At 38.4% G+C, this 18,141-nt stretch overlaps 5 protein-coding genes across 7 annotated transcripts; 1 reads left to right on the forward strand and 4 right to left on the reverse strand.

Moving 5' to 3' along the window:
• Positions 1 to 469: 469 nt before the first annotated feature.
• On the reverse strand, positions 470 to 5,883 carry LOC135164177 (eukaryotic peptide chain release factor GTP-binding subunit ERF3A). 2 transcript variants are annotated; one of them, XM_064124269.1, is made up of 5 exons: positions 5,548 to 5,883; positions 4,159 to 4,352; positions 3,962 to 4,082; positions 2,494 to 3,696; positions 470 to 2,274 (listed from the first exon to the last, which is right to left on the reverse strand). In XM_064124269.1, exons 1-5 carry the CDS (start codon positions 5,630 to 5,632, stop codon positions 2,231 to 2,233), a joined length of 1,647 nt encoding a protein of 548 aa, XP_063980339.1. In that variant the 5' UTR covers positions 5,633 to 5,883; the 3' UTR covers positions 470 to 2,230. The 2 variants fall into 2 exon arrangements, with proteins under 2 accessions (XP_063980339.1, XP_063980338.1); XM_064124268.1 differs by having other exon boundaries at positions 5,332 to 5,883.
• A 443-nt stretch (positions 5,884 to 6,326) lies between these two features.
• On the forward strand, positions 6,327 to 13,001 carry LOC135164180 (tyrosine--tRNA ligase, mitochondrial). 2 transcript variants are annotated; one of them, XM_064124279.1, is made up of 5 exons: positions 6,327 to 6,623; positions 6,769 to 6,918; positions 7,040 to 7,941; positions 8,079 to 8,445; positions 12,857 to 13,001. In XM_064124279.1, coding segments are annotated over exons 1-4 (1,407 nt in total). In that variant the 5' UTR covers positions 6,327 to 6,621; the 3' UTR covers positions 8,432 to 8,445; positions 12,857 to 13,001. The 2 variants fall into 2 exon arrangements, with proteins under 2 accessions (XP_063980349.1, XP_063980348.1); XM_064124278.1 differs by lacking the exon at positions 12,857 to 13,001 and having other exon boundaries at positions 6,328 to 6,623; positions 8,079 to 8,485.
• Positions 8,483 to 12,675, reverse strand: LOC135164176 (coiled-coil domain-containing protein 40). The gene is made up of 7 exons (XM_064124267.1): positions 12,406 to 12,675; positions 11,493 to 12,115; positions 10,462 to 10,705; positions 9,982 to 10,392; positions 9,048 to 9,860; positions 8,810 to 8,968; positions 8,483 to 8,710 (listed from the first exon to the last, which is right to left on the reverse strand). Exons 1-7 carry the CDS (start codon positions 12,619 to 12,621, stop codon positions 8,483 to 8,485), a joined length of 2,694 nt encoding a protein of 897 aa, XP_063980337.1. The 5' UTR covers positions 12,622 to 12,675.
• Positions 12,935 to 14,236, reverse strand: LOC135164186 (uncharacterized). The gene is made up of 5 exons (XM_064124290.1): positions 13,983 to 14,236; positions 13,800 to 13,928; positions 13,645 to 13,708; positions 13,420 to 13,559; positions 12,935 to 13,210 (listed from the first exon to the last, which is right to left on the reverse strand). The coding sequence occupies exons 1-5, from the start codon at positions 14,100 to 14,102 to the stop codon at positions 12,935 to 12,937; spliced, it is 729 nt and encodes a 242-aa protein (XP_063980360.1). The 5' UTR covers positions 14,103 to 14,236.
• On the reverse strand, positions 14,159 to 16,161 carry LOC135164185 (uncharacterized). Its single transcript, XM_064124289.1, has 6 exons — positions 15,762 to 16,161; positions 15,518 to 15,654; positions 15,336 to 15,448; positions 15,073 to 15,219; positions 14,793 to 14,996; positions 14,159 to 14,494 (listed from the first exon to the last, which is right to left on the reverse strand). The coding sequence occupies exons 2-6, from the start codon at positions 15,558 to 15,560 to the stop codon at positions 14,237 to 14,239; spliced, it is 765 nt and encodes a 254-aa protein (XP_063980359.1). The 5' UTR covers positions 15,561 to 15,654; positions 15,762 to 16,161; the 3' UTR covers positions 14,159 to 14,236.
• Positions 16,162 to 18,141: the final 1,980 nt, after the last annotated feature.

Below are 18,141 nucleotides of genomic sequence, written 5' to 3' on the forward strand. Positions count from 1 at the left end.
TCTCTTGTGTTAATTCATTTGTTAAGTCAATTTATAAATTATTTATTACACATATTAGTCTGCAGTAATCATTCATCGTTAAAAGCACTTTTTCAAACTCAAGTAAAATATTTTCTTATTCCCATTCACCATTTTTAGATTTTTTTTTCGTTTTTCTCAAATTTTTAATCATAATAATATTCTTTTTTTGCATTCGGCATCGACAGTGAAGTCGCGTGTTCAAGCATATATCCTTACATATATCTTACATACGATTCATATCGTTTTTCCTCATCTGAAACACACACGTTCTGAGGCCTTACGTTTGTTTCTTTATATTTCAATTTTCTGGAAAATGAAAATTAATGTGATAACTAGAAAATTAATGAAATTATTAGTGGGAATATACGAAAAGCCAGTTAAAGAATGTGAGATGTGAAGGTAAGATTCCTGGGCCGTCACTCAAAACGGAAGACTAAATAATTCAGTGTTATCGTAAACTCGTTTTTAATGGCAATAAAATAAGAAACAGTACAATAATAATAATATAGCAATAATAATAATAATAATATTTCAATTAGTTATTCTTGTTGCATAACACCAGCCCATTTTACGAATGCATACCAAGTGTTGTTTTTAATTTATGTAATCGTCTGTTTATTTATTATTCATTCATTAAAAAAAATTTCTTGCTACTAATTTTATGATTCTCTTCAATTTTTATCACTATCTAGCCGCCAATTCAATAATTATTAGTAGATATTAGCGATAATAATGAAGAATAATGATACAATAATTCATAATTATTTATCTTCAGTTATTAATCTCTCCAACTAAAATGAAAAGTTCCTTTCTATAATTCCCCTCGTATTCATTTTCCTCTCATAATTCGATATTGCCATTCCTATTACGTGACTTGAGATGAATAGAGAAATAAACGCTTGTAAAATTGTTGAGAAATAGGAAGAAAATTAATAAGAGTTACAGAAGAAGTGAATTCTTCGTGTGAGAGGCTGTTTGCATTCGTAATGTCCATTCCAACGAGTTTATAGTCACAAGTTGATTTTTTTTAGATTATCTTTTATTTATCTGGTTCCACTTTATTTATTTTCACAAATTTTCAACCGTTATGACTTGCTTCCTCACGGAAATGCCAAGTACCGTCGTAGATGTGCAAAGCCGCGCGTTATGCTTCAAAATTACTGTTATTTTAATTTGTGATTAAAATGGGTGGATAATAAACCGACAACGATGGATGCACAGCAGCAAGAAGGTATGTAATTTGGGTATATATTAGCTTGAGTGAACGTGCGTGACTGTTTTCCACACGTTTCATGTAAAAGATGATTTATTAAAGATTACATGTACGGAAATATTTTTTTTCTAGAAAAGAGCAGCACTTTGTGGGAAATTATCATCCTTTTACACCCATTCTATTAAAATTTATCGTCCCAGCACATTTTTTTTCGAGGAGACAATGACCTGTAAATTAATAATTTCGGGCAGACGAGCGGTAGAATTTGTCAATAAAATTGGAGGAAGGCTAATTAATCTGTTGATATAAATTTATTAGGATTTCTTAGCGAATCTCTATTAATTTTTTTCGACTCCTCTTGAATCCAGCATTCGTGTTTAATTGAGTAGTCCGATAGTAGATTGCGTGAGAGAATTCGATGTTAAAGAAAGGAACGAAAAATTCTGAATGAGGTCATGAACCCATCTAGAACTTCGCAATGGAAAAAAACCCAATACCCGAGGCTTTTACAACCTTCTAAAAACCAGTCACGCACATTCACCTATTTCTTCCCCTTTTCATTCAACTTATATTCCAATTGTCTGTGAGAAACAAAGGAAATGTATGAAGGGCATGAACGGTCGTAATGGACATGAACAATTGACTTTAGGGAAAAAGTATTTTCTACTTTAAAATGAAAGTAAAAAATAGCAAGGCCAATGCAGCTCTCCAGTGACTCAAAAATCCACAGGGATAAAATGGAGCAATCGATATGCAAAACTATTTCGCTTGAAACTCGTTAACTTATTTGAACATTTTTGCTAGTGTTGATTTCATCGACACCATCCGACTCAATCGGTCGTTGCAATTTAATTGTAATTTATATTGTTTTCAATTTACCGTTAATCAACACACACGCGCGACATTGCTATTAATTGTTCAGGATTTCATTTGCCATTGATCTGCAGCTACGATCGACGAAGTTGAGCAAAGTGGTGGTGGAATTTAATGATTCTCTTACTCGACCACCTTCAGCACCTTGCCGATGGCAATTGTTTTATCTGGAACAAGCGATGAAAGGATTTTAATTAGACATATTTAATAACGAGAAAATATTTTGAAGGCATTGGACTTGATAGGCGAAATTCGATGTTTTCGGTGGAAACTTCAACGCAACGGATTTTGCAAATGTTTTGCGGAAAACACTTGCAAAATCATCGTGCACGTTAAAAAAATCCAATAATAGAAAGGATTACAGTTAATATAATTAGAATACTTACTTTCGTCTCTGAGGGTGAATCGTCCCATTTGTGGAAATAGTTTGAATTTTTCAAGGCAAATAACTCCAGCACATTCTATTCTCATAATAGCAACCTGATCCTGTTTGACGAACCTCGGTCGCGTTTTACTATATACACCAGTTTTCTTATCAACGAGACATATAAGCGCCTTGACAGTGACTTCTTCGGCTGCGCAGTGAATATGCATGACTGCACTGTATCCAGCGCAGATGATACTCTTGTGTTCTAATATGACAACTTGAGCGTCGAATGTCTTGCCTGTTTTTATGGGATTATTGCCGTCACAAAGGACAAAGCCAGGGCTAACATCTTCTTCCTCTATTCCCTTGAGTTTTATTTTCACGTTCTCACCAGGTCCTACGGACGTAACTTCTTCATCGTCAGACCACAGTTGATCCACAATTACGGCTGTCCTGTTTGGCATGACTAATAATGCTTGTCCCTTTCTCGCCTCTCCCGCCTCAACTTTTCCCATGACGACCGTCCCCATGTCCTTATACTTATCAACAATTGGCATGATAAATGGTCCATTACTCTTACGATTTAACGACGGTAGAGAATCGATGAATGTGATGAAAGGTAGGCCCGTGTACCATGTACATAGTGACTCTGGAATAGGATCTTTCAGTCCAATTCCTAATTGTCCCGATACAGGCATAAATGTGAGATCTTTAGCTGGATTGAATCCTAGTTTGCGGAGATAAGGCAGAATTTTATCTCTGCACTCGTTGTATCTCTTCTCATCCCACTCGACAGTTGGATCATCCATTTTATTAACTAGTACCACAAGATGCTTAACACCAGCTGTTTTAGCAAGCATAGCATGCTCTCTCGTCTGTCCACCCCTGTCAAAGCCAGTCTCGAATTCCCCCTTTCTAGCTGATATAACGAGTACAGCAAGATCAGCCTGAGCAGCACCACCAATCATATTTGGTACAAAACTCTTGTGTCCTGGTGCATCCAAAATAGTGAAGTGCTTTCTCTCAGTTTCAAAGTACGCTCTGCCAACTTCAACTGTCTTTCCCTTCTCTCTCTCCTCTTGATTGGTATCTAGGGCCCAACTCAAGTACCACGTCTCTCGGCTCCTCTCTTTAGCCTCTCTCTCATATTTCTCGAGTGTTCTCTTGTCTACCATACCTGTTAGAGCCATTATTTGACCGCCAATTGTTGATTTACCAGCGTCTAAACACATTAATTATGTGTAAAATTGTGTTTTGTATTTATGCATTTGTATAGAGTATCACAAATATGAAAAAAAATCAAGGGAAATATTAAACCATTGTGAGGATTCTGCAAAATTTGCAAAAGAGTTTAAGGAGCTACTACTAATATCCCCTGACTTTTCATGTTTGTTAGTGCTTTTCTGCTAAATAAGTGGCAAAGTTTTAACGCTGCGGAAAATTGGTTTTACGTTTTCAGCAAAATCCTTAAATCCCATTTAACTCACCGACATGTCCAATAAAAACCACATTGACGTGTTCCTTTTTACTTTTAGTATCCTCTGTTACTTTGACAGGCTTCTTTTTAGTTACTTTCACAACTGCTTCTTCATCCTCCTCGATATCAGCCTGGTACAAAAATAAATCGATCAGAATAAATTGCCTCCCCAGAATGATGCTGGATGTGTCTGCGATAACAACATACTTCTTCATTCTCTGGTGTTAGTAATGGATCACCATCTACAGCAGCCTCTTCCCAGGAGTCGGCTGGCTGATGCTCGGGGCTGCTATTGCTGGCCTCGGGATCAGTGACACTCGGTGGAGGTGCTCCCCCGCCTGCGGGTGGCTCGTCCATCCTGTTACTGACAGGATCGGGTGGCAGAGCTGGTACAGTCGCAGCTGTAATTCCAATGTAAAATCATCATTCGTTTCACAGGTTGCAGAAAAAAATCTTATTTTCCTCGAAGAACTCAAAAAATCTCCAGAATCGTTGATGCCATCACAAAAATGGCACGAGAACCTTTTGTAGGAAATTATATTTCCCACAAAAAACTTCCCCGCCATTTTCCGATACACCCACGAGTTACAGAGCTTCAAAGATTTCCCTCTGAAATTAAGCAATTTCTTCTGCATCCTGTTTCATCAGAATAAAACCAAGCGAGAAAACATCAATTTAGAGATTTAGCGCAGTTTCAGCCATAATCGAATGTCGAAGCAGATGCAAGTGGGTTCTCTAGAGTTGTCCAAATGTCACACTCACACAAGGTACAAGCTAACTCGAGGAGCTATCTCCATATGGCACTCTACAGTGTCGCAGACCGTAATTAATCCCCAAGTAAGTCATCCAAAGAACAATGAGAAAGTAATCACGAAGGAAAACTGGATGTAACCAGCAGGCTACAATCGCTTGTCATTCTATTTCTGTACCATATCAGCACATTCCAGAATAAATTGAAAAGACGGTATCAAATGTGTCGTAGCCCCTGGAAAGTGACCTCGAGACATACTCCATTCCTCCCGCAACAGATGTTCCACCCCCAAGAATGAATAATTCTCAGACTACAAAGACTCGAAAAATCATGACATTTAGAATAGTCGTAACTTGCAACTCCCCTAACGCTTCAACTCATATTTAAACGCGAAAACGTTTAGAGAATCGAAAACTGGACATAACCAGCTATATCATCGTCATTCAGGTTATCACTGTATACCAGAGGGCGACGTGTTGAAAGAATGGGGTTATAGACGTGCAATGTCTGCAGGGAGCGAGCGTGTGGTGTAAAAAAATAAGGACTTGGTCCTGGCACAATGAAAAAAATAAATCAACTGAACGTACTCAGCCATGCAAAATACTAAATTGTTAATTTTATCGTCTAACCATGATGAGTCTCGGGTGGTACAAAGGTGGTCACGGCGACATCAGCAGTATTGGTATCACCAATTGGCGTGTCGCCTGTAGTATTCCCGGTACTGTTATCCACACAACTGTCGTCAACACTCGTTGGCAAACTCGTTGATGTTTTATCTGGTATTGTATTTATGCAGAAGGAAGGCACAAATTCCGCTGCATTAACGTTCAATGTTGAAAATTTACCCTCGATAAATTTACTGTCGGCAGTTGTCGTATCACCATTGTCCGCCTGCTGTTCCCACGAGTCCGGTGCTACGTTGTTCGCCATATTTATCAGTGTTTTAACGTAATCAGTGGTACACTTACTATTTTATTCACAATGGTATGGCTATTTAAACTGTATGTGTACGTATTATTTTGTTTGAGGGATTATTAGAAATAGCTTTGATAGGTTTTTCTTCTTTAATCTTTACTTTAAAAAAATAATTATTATATCCCTGGGTTAATAGCCGCGCACACTGCACACGCGTATGGTACGTCCGCGTGCGGTCCCCGTGGTCCGTTTTCAATCGCTACTGCTGCCTCTAGTTGATTCACTCCGCCACCGGAAGTGAACTACTCTAGTCAGTTCTACAACTAGGGTGGGACTTAATTTTATAATTACTCCATTCATTCACCTTTTTTTTTGTAGCAAATTGTTTTTTTATTAAATAATTCTGTTGCCAGGTTTTTCATAATTTTTTGTTTCGATGGAATTATTATTTTTATCTTTTCCACTTTCGCCTCATTTAGTTTTTTATTTTATCTTCGTTTGTTTTTTACAAATTGACTATTTGTAAAAACACTAGATCCAATTCTGTGGATGGTTTTGTATTTTTAGATTAACTCCCTGATGAGGGAATGGCAATTAAATATTTGGGTTTTCATCAGTGCCTTGTTCTTTTGCTATTGTGGGACGTTTTATGAGATTATCTGGGAATATTTTACATGACATCTGAAAAATTTGGATATCACAACTGGAGTCAGTGTTGTCATTCCGTTCCATTCACCGTTGCTTCCGCATAAATTCGTCATCATTTCCTTCTCTGTTTTCATCTGGTGATCTCTGAGCACTGTCTTTGTTTACTTTGAGGGAGTTCGGCTGAGCCGAAGGCTGAACCAATGAGGAATGACACGTGGTTAGAGACTCTCAACAATAAATTATAAGAGCATACCTTGTTTTAGATTACAAATGATCGAATGGCGATGAATTGAACGTTGGTCGATGAAACTATGATAAAATAGAGTTGATAAAACACTTGAGGTTTTAGTCATTAAATGTAAGTTGAAGCCACTAAATTTCTGTTATTTTCGAGTGAAAAAATTGTCAGCATTTAGCAAGATGTCTTGCACGTCTTACTTAACTAATAATTGAGCACTGAGTGCACATAGACCTTTCAATGGCTTGTTTGTCGATTATTGTAGGAATTTCAAGATGAACTGGAGGGCTGCCTTAAGGTTATGTTCCACCGGCAAATCAATCCTCAGATATGAACGGAGATATTACACAAATAGGAATGTCCTCACACTTCATGAGAGGGGTATGTTCCAGGAGATTTTTCCAGAAAATTCTGGGTATGTTAATATAATGTAATAGAAAATGTAGGGAGAATTTTTCTCCCTGAAAAATGCATCCCATTAACCCCGTGAGAGAGATTCTTCATTATAAATCTCTATGACACCATTTACTTTCCAGTCCGGACATGAAAAACTTGCTAGTAGGCTCACCTCAAACAGTTTATGCGGGTTTCGACCCAACAGCTGATAGCCTTCACATAGGAAACCTCCTTGTCCTCATGAACTTGTTACATTGGCAACGAGGGGGGCATCAAGTAATCGTTCTCCTGGGGGGAGCAACTGGACAAATAGGTGATCCCAGTCACAGAACGAAAGAGAGGGACGAAATGAATACCGCAGTGATAGAAAACAATATTGAAGAAATCAGAAAAAACATAGATATTATTTTCAAACATCACGAGGCTCATTTCTGGGTTGATAGGCCTAATGAGCCCCTGAAGGCCCCTATTATCCTGAATAACTTGAACTGGTACAAAGATCTGAATGTCGTTCAGTTCATCAGAGGGATTGGGAAGTACTTCAGGCTGGGAACAATGATGGGAAGAAGTTCTGTCCAATCGAGATTAAATTCAGAAGGCGGAATGAGCTTCACTGAATTCAGTTACCAAGTCTTTCAGGGCTTTGATTGGCTGTACTTATTCAACCACTACAAGTGTCGGTTTCAAATAGGTGGGGGTGATCAGATGGGGAATATTATGTCTGGGCATGATCTCATCAGGAAATCCACGAGGCAGCAGGCGTATGGTCTGACTCTGCCTCTGATCACTGCTGAGGGTGGAAAGAAATTCGGAAAGTCCGTGGGAAATGCTGTCTGGCTTTCGCCGAATAAATCGACACCTTTCAACCTTTATCAATTCTTCATTAGGACAAAGGATGCTGATGTCGAGAACTTTTTGAAACTCTTTACGTTCCTGGATTTAAAGAAAATCGCCGAAATCATGAGGAAGTTTAATGAGGCACCTGAGAAGAGAGATGCACAGAGGATTTTGGCTGAAAATGTTACTCTGCTAGTTCATGGAGGTAAGGAATTTTTATGTATGAAGAGATTAATGGATATTTTCGGGGCATTGTTTTCTCAGTGGAGCATAAGTACAAAAGTTCTTTAGAAATTGTTCTCAATTTAGCGACTGTTCAATGTTTGCATTTTTTACTTGTAGAAAAAGGCCTTAGCGCAGCCAGACAAGCATCTGCAGTCCTTTATGATAACTCCCTGGAATCCCTCTCAAGTATGAATGTCAACGAGATTTTAAATATCTTCGAAGGGGCCAAACTATCCGAGTTACCCTCAGAGCCAGGAATAACCACCTACGAACTTGCCATGAAGATAAACTGCTTTAAAACAGACAGAGACGCACAGAGAATCATCTCAGCCGGTGGATTTTACATTAATCATAGTAAAATTATGAATACCAGTGAAGTCATTACTCCTGGTATTCACATCTTACCGAATAATATGACGTTGGTGAGAGTGGGAAAGAAAACGTATCACGTCGTCAGGTGGTTGATGTAACGACTCATGTTTAAGTAAGATATTTTAAGTCTTTAACAAGCGTTACAGAAATTATGAAGCTTCAACCGTTAACATTATTTTCCTGATGTCCTCCTTTAAATGGGGAAAATCTCGATTGGTTTCCTCCATTATCTCTGATAACTGAATATTTAACATCCTCTGCTTCTCAAGTTCATCGTTCAGTGTCGTTTCGGATTTGAAGAGCATTTTATACTGTCCATCTCGAACTTTTTGAAGCATTCGAACTTTTCGTTGCTTCCTAACTAAGCATTCGAGTTTCTGCAAATAATAGAAGTGCACAAATATTTTGACTTTCTTAATTGTTAAGAATTGAATCGGAAAATTATTATGAAGCCTCAAATTAATTAACTAACTCACATGATGTTTTAATAACTCCCCTTCGGAGATCTGACGATCAATGTCAGGACTTGTGTCCTGATAAGATTTGAGAAGCGTTCGATTCTCATCAATTTCTGCTTGAAGCTTTGCTCGTGCTGTTTTTAGATCATCAATAGAGTTCTCCAAAGTTTTGGTGTCCTATAAAATTAATCATCAACTGATTCCCTAATTCATTAGGGCAATAATAAGGTAGGATTAATTAAATGGAATTAATTACTTTCATCACTTGTTTAATCTTCATTCTTCGATCATCCAACCTCTTCTGCATAATCACTCTCTTGTTGTGAATTCCCTTCGGATTTTTTTTCTCTCTCGCCAAAGCCCCATCGATAATGACTTCTCTTCTGGCAATGCAGTACTCCATGTCCCTGATCATTTTTTCCTGCGCCTTTCTAAGATGCAACAGTCTCATCTCCATTTTATGGATCTCACTCTTCATAATTCCAATATCCCCCCCAGAACTTCGTTCCTCTTTGACAATTTTCGACGTCTCCGCGGCCAATTTCATTTTCTTTTCCCATGAAAAATACTCGCGATGAGCTGCACAGAGTGTCTCCTCTAGCGTCACCTTCTCCTCCTTCAATTCTTTTATTTCATTTTGGAGCCTGACTAATTCAATTTCAGCCGCTTTGAGGGTTTTCACGTATTCATCCTGAGTGATGAAATTTTTATCGAGGAGACTGTTGCGCAATTCTTTTCTCTCTGCTAAGAGGGTGTTTGTTCTCAGAAGTCTCTGGCGAAGCTCTTTCATGCGCCTATCGATTTTCTCCTCGGTCTTTTTTTCCTTTTCCAGTGCGTACTCCAGCTTTAGATTCTTCTGCTCCATTATCGTTATTTGCCGGCTCAATCGGTTGAGCTCTTGAAGTTGCGTGTTTCGTTCTTGACTGAGATTCACCATGTTTCCTTCTTGACGCAACCAGTATTTCTGGGCTTCTTGATTTTTCAAGTCTAGGTCCTCGATTTTTTTCTCTAGGGAAGTGATTTTTAGGTCTTGGGTGGTCATATCTAGGGCTCCACCTAATCTGTTTATCTGGTATAATATAAATCGAATTATTAGACAAAATTTATTTTTGTTCTTATGACTTCTGCTAAAACTGTCGTGAAATGAAAATCGTTTGAATACAGAGATGTTTTTAATTTTAAAGAAATACCTCTGCAATATCTCTATTCGAATCCGCTACTTTTTTCTGTTTCTTCTCGATGCTCAATCCAGTCCTCTCTATCTCCACTTTCAATTTATTCAACTCCTTCTCTTTGAGGATATTTCCCTTACTTAGCTCTTCCAAATCCTCCTTCTCGTTTGCCACAAGATTCTTCATTTTCTCCAACTCCAATAAATTTCTCCCATAATGATTCTCAGTTTGTAGCATTGTCAGCTCGAATTCATTGACCGTTTCCTTCACCTCTCGTACGATTTTGTTGAGATGCATGGCTGTCTTATCATGTGTAACTTTATCGCTCAGTTTTGTTATCAGTTCCTCTTCAACCGTGGTCTTCTCGTTCCCTAGGTTCTCCAGCTTCTTATCCAGAATCCTTTCTTCATTTTTGAGTCCTTCAAATTCCTGGAGAACAAAGGAATTAGATGCGGTTCTCATATCACTTTACCTGGAGTATTGTTAATAATTCATTACGCAAGAAGTTGCTTCGTAATCGCCCTCCGTTTTCTCGAGCATTTTCGCAACATCAAGTGTTTTGTATTCCAAAACGTCGACCTTATCCTTTTCCATTCCCATAGCTGACTGATTGCATCTGATGTCCTCCTCCAATCTAGCCTGCAAACCTGTTAATTTCTCGTTTGTCTCCATCTCCTTTGTCGTAGCTCTTTTGGTGTTTTCAATTCGAACTTGAAGGGTCTTGAAAGACTCTCGTATTTTACTGCAAAGGAAAATCGGCTCAAGAAGATTTTAAATCGACGCACTTGATAATCAAGTTTTGAAAAGGTCGTGATAAATTGCTCTGCTGCTCTTAAATTCAACACGGATTCATTGATTTTATTCCACGAGTCGTTAATAAATGCCTTTGAATCTGCAAGAGATGGTGAAAGTTTTATGAGGACCTTTTTGTTCAGCCTGTGGTAAATTAAAAACTTAGGCAATGTCGGGGGATCACAATAAAATCAATTGAATTGTCAAAGGCTGAAATGTTCCGCTGAATTATACTAGCTTTATCTGACTTCTAACGCGTTTTTATGATTTTTTAATTAATTCACAGTCAAGTGTTGTCCAGCATTAGAATCCTAGATGGCGATATAACTGGTGATTCAGTCCAGAGTCTGCTTGCATAAAGTGCGATGTTCTCTCACCGTGTCGACATTTCTTTTATTCCTCCACTATTCCCTACACTTTTAATTAATTCTATTCCCATAAAAATGATCACACCTATTATTTGTGTATGAGTCTTCATACACAAAGGGACTGAATCACTTCGCTCAAATCGTTCAAGGGTAAATGAGGGGAAATAGACACGTAGAATTTTGTTCTGAAATGTTAATGATACTATCATGAAAATTGGCTTTCCCAATCGCAGCATCTAGCAAACTATAGTGGCTTCAGAATAACATAATTTTCGAACCCACTAAACAAAGGACATTGTTGCCGAGAGGGGAAATTTTTTTTCCATGCTAACTGAAAACATAGAATTATAAATATATCCTTCTTTATACCTCCTTTCTCCCCCTAATTCCTCAGTAATCTTATCCCTCTGTAAAATATTTCCTACAACGTGATTCCAAGACGTTAGAAGTCCTTTCCTCTCCCTCTGCAGGGCCCCAAGATCAGCGTCAGCATCGGAAATGGTCTGTTCAATCACCACCTTGTCCTGACTCTTGACCTCTCTCTGTTTACGCAGATCCTCAATCTCCCGCTCCAATTTCCAAACCTCCTCGCTCAACTTCAGGAGAAGATAATCCTCCTGCTGCTTCTGCCGAATCAACTCTCTTTGGACACTAGCATCCTTCTCGGACATTCTCTTCGCGATGGTCAAGTGGTGCGACACTTCCTCCTCGAATTGCTCGAATCGTTTGCATTGGGAGGATGTACTTTCCATTTCCCTCGATAATTCCTCGACCCTACGGCGTTCCTCGTCCACCTCGAGACGGATTTTGTTACGCAGCTCCTTTTTCTCCTTGAGACGGTGCTGCTTCTCTTCTCGGGAGTTCTTCAGGTCATCTATGGATGCCGTGTATTTTTCGATTGAGGTCTGTTGACGAGATATCTCACGCTGGGCTTCATACATCTCCATTCCTTTTTCCTCACGCTTTCTTGATGCCTCTTTGTTAGCCGCTTGCTGGAAAATCAATTAATATTTCGACATTTCCCCTCGGGTTTTAATAAAAATTCTATTTTTGTCAAATATATCGACACCTTAATAATAGACACGTCTAATTCACACGTAAAATTCATACAATTAGCGCTTGTCTGTTATTAAGTTTTTTATATGTATTCTTTAATTTTTTCCGTCACTTATACATGAAGTGAAATCATACACACGCGGAGTTTACTTACGCGATGGAAATTAAGTAACCTGATAGGAAGAAAGGTTTTTTTTCCGAATAATTGAGTTCAAGAAATTCTTACGAGTTCAGCAATCTCCGTAGTCAATCTCTCTCCAACTCGTAGAAGATGATTTTTCAAAGCCTCTTGAAATCTACTCATGACCGGGTCATCCGGATCCAGAACTTTCAGAAACCGCGTTTTATTCTCGTCCACTTCTGAACTCCCATCTTCCCTCTCACTCTTCAATTTTGATGAATCCCCATCGCGCTGAGGTTCATCCGGACCGACCGATGTCATTTTGTGAATTGAGTTCGAAAAATCCAGAGCTTTTTTAAAATTAATTCTGCTTCTATCAAACGTAGATTTTAGGTTGAAATGAATAATCGGTACGATGTTTGTTACTATGGCAACCTGAACGTGAGGGCGGACCCCACATTAAATATCAATTACTTACACTGGCTAGACTAGTAAACCAACATACAAAGAGCTTCTAGAAGATTCAATTTCAAAACATTTTATATTTCCTCAACAGTTATTAGCATTATTGATTCATTGCGCTGGGAAAAGGAGAGCGAGGCTATTCATTAGGATTAGAAGGTGCTCCCGTGAATCATCCTGCGGATGGCTGAAGTGGGTCTCGTTTGTTCCTAGCCGCGTTAATTTTCGCCTGGTGGGCTGCTGCATCAGCCTTCTGCACAGCTTGGCGTGTCGTCTCGAGGTCGCTTTTGACGCATTTCGATCTCTTCGAGAGCTCCGCCAATCTGTGCTTAGCGGCATCCACCAAGTGATGCTTCTCCGTTAACTCATGTTGAGCTCCCTGAGCTGCACGTTCTGCATTTTGGAGATTTAGTTGACCAGCCTGGAGAGCTTGATTCAGCGTCTTTAACTTCAAGAATTTTTTTTTCTAATGAGTACGAGTGTCGATCCGGAATCCACGCAATTGTATCAAGTGTAAAAGCTCCGAATTTATCAAATTATTTTTTTTCTTGAGTCTACATAGCGAAAAATGGGATATTCATGCTTTTTCCACGGTGTTACATAAAATCAAATGAAAAATGCAGAATAAAAAGCAATGGCAATTTATACAAAATTCACCTCTTGTTCTGCTTGTGATGCTGCTTGTACTGATCGATCTACATGATCTTTAGTGTGGTGAATAGCTGCCATTTCTTCCCTTACGACTGCTTCCGCCTCTCTAACTTCCTGCTGCAGCTGCGCGACAATAGACTCTTTGCCTATTGATGATGAAAACCTCATAAAATATAATGCAGTCCATGCGAAACTCGTTCGCCAAAAGTAGTATTCATATATCTCATATACCCGCCAGTTCAACTTCAACAACTTTCGCTGCTTCCAATGCCTTTTCCGCTAGCTGGGCCTTGACCTGCATTTATTTTCGTTTCTTAATCAAATTATCTTGAAATAACGAACGGATTAATTGACAAAGGGGTATTCTTTTGGGTGTAATAAATTACTTGATGGGCAGCTTGAGCACCGGCCATGTTCTGAGCATCAGACGCTGCTTTCGCCTGCTGAGCAGCTTTTTGAGCGATATTTGATGATTTTTTCTGAGATAAATTCTCTGGCCCGTTACAAGATATCTCCTGGGTTTACTATAAGTTGTTACTCAGTTGATTTTTGGGATAATTTTAACGTACCTCATTCGAGTCTCGTGTTCTCCTAGAAACTTCTTGGCCATAACTACCGATTTTCCGGTTTGATAAGAAGATAATAATTAATAAATTCATCCATGTTAGGCGCATGTTTATTAAAGCCATATAAAAGTGGACTGAAAGTTTGCGAGATGAATGTCAATTGTTTTTATTTTTCTTAAAATTTCACAACTTCATTGAGTCCGCGCGCTAAATGAAAATTTCTGTTTTAGGAGCAATTGTAAGTTATGGGAGAAAGATCAAGTTTTGGGTGTATCGTGATTCACTTTGACTCTAGCTTCTCTTGCCGAAGCTTCAGCCTTGGCCGCAGCATGATTGGTCTTAGCTAAATCACCCTTTGCTTTTTGTAGTCTTCCCTTTAGTTCTTCGACGCGTTTTTTAGCTGCTGCCAATAATTGCTCCTTCTCTCCTAACGAGCTGCGAGCACCCTCGGCCGCTGCCCTAGCATTGCTCAGATTGGATTTCGCCGTTTCCACTGCACGTCTCAATGTATCGATCTAATTAACATATTTTCCAAATGCAAATATTTACTTTATATAAGCTCGTTATTGGATTTAATGCTGAACGGACTGATATTCTGAATTAATTGGAGAGGAAATGGCAATGTGTTGGTTGTCAAAATCACCAGAAGAGAGAGGCATTTTTTAATTCCATCACGATTACGAGGATGAAAAAATTTCATGAGAGAGTCCTTATATTTCTTCGACTATTTTGATTTAAAAATACCATTTGCTAGTTTTTTCTATGAAATTTTTTCGTACGCATTTTTTTCGGATTTCATTAGATAAGGGGCACCTGGTGATGCGATTCTTGGGCAGCTTTGGTAGCAGCTGCAACGTTCTGTTTTGCCCGCTGAAAACTCAAAGATCCTTCTCGAACAACACTCTGGGTCTCCTTCGTCTCTTCTCCTAATTGTTCGACGAGTGCTATCTTTCCTATGAGCACCGCTTCCGCGGCCTTCGATGCACGAAACGCTTTCTCTGCTAGCTGGACTTTTACCTAATCGAAAAACAAAAAAAAATGGGGAATAAAATTCTAGTATAAATAAATAATGAATAATCAATTCTGTTCGTACTTGATGAGATGCCTGTTTTCCAGCAATATTCTGCGCATCAGATGCCGCTTTAGCTTCTTGTGCGGCTTTGCTAGCGAGGTCTCCTTTATCAGACCTCTTTTGTTCGTTGGCATCACGTTTCTCTCGGGTACTATCAATGCCTTCTTCCTGCAAATCAAAGGGAAGAGAGGAAAGAAAACAATTACATAATTCAGAGAAGCAGTTGGTTGTATTCTGTGGTCAGTCTACAAAAAAAAAATGTTCGCCGGAATAAAGTCACTCACCCGAGATCTTGTGTTAAGATTATCAGCAATCGAGTTTATACCGATTTGGGGGTCCACCTGAACTCGCCCCCGAACTGCTTCAACAGGATGGAGATCCCCAAATGTCAGCAAAGCTGAATAGGGATTATATTAGATTATTGAAAATTACATGAACATGTTTCAATGTTTTAAGCTCGAATTACCTAAATGCAAAAGGAGAAAAAATTCATTAACCCTCTTCGACATTACGGAAAATTATGCATCCAACTCTCCTATGAAGTTAGCCATAAAGTTTTTTTGGAACTATCCAGATGAGAGGGAACTTTCCCCTTTGGAACGGCTACAATGCAAAAAATATATGGACTAATTAATTAAGTGCTTAGCCATAACTCATGTTCGCTGCTTTCATAGTTTCGTTTATTGTCAATGCAATGTACATTTACGTACATGATAATGAGACCCGTGTGAAAGTAAGAGCGAGGGCGTGCGTCACACTCTGAAACATTTACTCAGTACCTTAATATATACATAATACTTTGTTACTTATTCCGGATCTTGGGCGGGCGAGATTACGACTCCACTGAAACTGATCTATCTGTTCCTATTTTTTTTATTTGACATGTGCTCGCTAAAAAATTCCTTGATGTTTTGGAATTTAATATTAGATGAAACTGATGCAGATCGACTTAATGGCACTTCAGACTTTCGACGGGGTTTTCAATTATTGTCAATGACGATGTCAGGACATTTCCAAAATTTAAATAACGAGATAGAAGTCGCGTGTACACACCTTTCACAGATACCGAACGTCATATTCACCAGGATTTCCAATGAATAAATAAATAAGAATTTCCCAATTTGTCATTGTCCTATGGACTTGCGAATCGCAATTTTCTCAGATATTACGCAGAATTTATTAGCTGTAGAAACTTTATGTGAATTCATAACTGCAGAATGTTTTACGGCTTTTCACATGAAATTTCAGGTGTAATTTTCTAAAGTGCGTACACCAGAGAATGGACAGGATATTGTTGATGGCAAGGTCACCAGATTTCAGGAAAACATGAGCAGGATTTGAGTTTTCGTAATTAATCCCCGTTGAGGTTTTTCATATTTCAGTGAGAAGGGGTTTTTACTGTCGAATTCCGCCTTTGCCAAATTTATGGAGTGAACGATATTCATTCGAATCCCACCCCGGGGCGTTGATTTGTTCTCTTCTGTTCGTCACGAAAGCCCGAACAAACTGGACCAGCGCGGGTATAAGAGCTCCATTGACCGTCCCGGCACCAATCAGTTCTTAGTTGTATCCTCGGCGTGAAAGGGCAGTTACTACTGTTATATTCGGTAATAACTCTGTGTGAACAATTGCTCACCGTGGTTTACTGCAGCAGTGAAGTTTCTTTATTTCAAAGAGTAAGTACCCATGTCAAATCGATATTACTATTAATATAATCCATAAACTTCATCAATATAATCAATCAAATTATTCGTCTTCCAACTCACATTACAATCAATCCAAAAAATCCTGAAATTTCCATAAATAAACAACACCATGATTTTAATAATCGCAATCTCTGTTTTGCTGAACTGATGAATTGATATTTTTTCATTTGACGTTCACGTACAGTGAACTTGACTGGAAATAAATGTTCTAATAAATATTTACTTCCGGCAAGACCTCCCACATCAAATAGAACATAGATAATTACTTCACCACTGAATGTTCTATTTATTTACCAATAAAATTAATGAGATTTCATTAAGACAATTGAAAATTGTGAGAGAGTAATTGGCAATAAGTGAGTAACAATCAATAATAAGTAATGGAGTACACAATTGATCAATTAATACGTTAAATAACAATAAATTCGGGCAGTAACAAGAGTCAACGACGACTATAACATATCCTCATTGCTGGATAAGGAAAACTCCTTGATTAAGGTTTTTTGCCCAATTATTCCAGTAGTTAGGGAGAACGTTGATATTACTCTTTTATTTTTATCACAAAACGCCTGCAGCATTTCATGTTTCTACAGTTAAACAAATGTGAAAAATGAATGTATGGAGGGATATGAGAATCGATAGAAGGTCGATAGCTACCAGTGGGATTTGAAAGGCAGAAATAAGTGCTTTCGCAGAAAAATTAAGTAAATAAAAAAAATACGATATTTTCCCGTGGTAAATGCTAATTTTTCCTGGATGGGAGGGGTGGGAGCTAGTTTGCCTCTGAACGCCAGAGTTAAACACGACTTTCAGAGCGCAACCGAACTGGCCATTCGTACATTCACATGGTACCTAAACTATTTTCATATGTACATGATACATGATTTTTACGCGTGCGACCGAGATGTCGGGGATAAGGGTTTTTATTCAATTGTTAAACATAGCTGCAGTCACGATCAACACGAGAGTGGTTTAACTCCACAACTCCACTGGTCTAGGTGATTTAGATCACTTCGTGAAAACTGCAATTCACCTCCCCCAATTGTTGTCTTATGAGGCGTGGCTAATGAAATTCACAGACTATTTAATTGTCAGTCACCAGGGGAGTGAACTTTTATTGCAATGTTGTGTATTCATGGTAATTATATTGACAATTTCAAGCTAATTTTCGAGTTTGTGATTTTTAATCGGATTTACCAGCGAATCATTCATGAATTCGTGATTTCATTAGTCCATTATTTTCTTTATTGTTTTTTTTTTGTAAATTTTGTGACTAATTAAATGTGTAGACAATTTAATTGTCATTCAACAGGATAAAAATTATAAAGTTTTCAAGAAAGAAAAAATCAATAATTTGGACCATTCGAACTGGTCTTCAATGTAA

Source organism: Diachasmimorpha longicaudata, chromosome 7, assembly GCF_034640455.1.
Source record: "Diachasmimorpha longicaudata isolate KC_UGA_2023 chromosome 7, iyDiaLong2, whole genome shotgun sequence".
Lineage (NCBI taxonomy): Eukaryota > Metazoa > Arthropoda > Insecta > Hymenoptera > Braconidae > Diachasmimorpha > Diachasmimorpha longicaudata.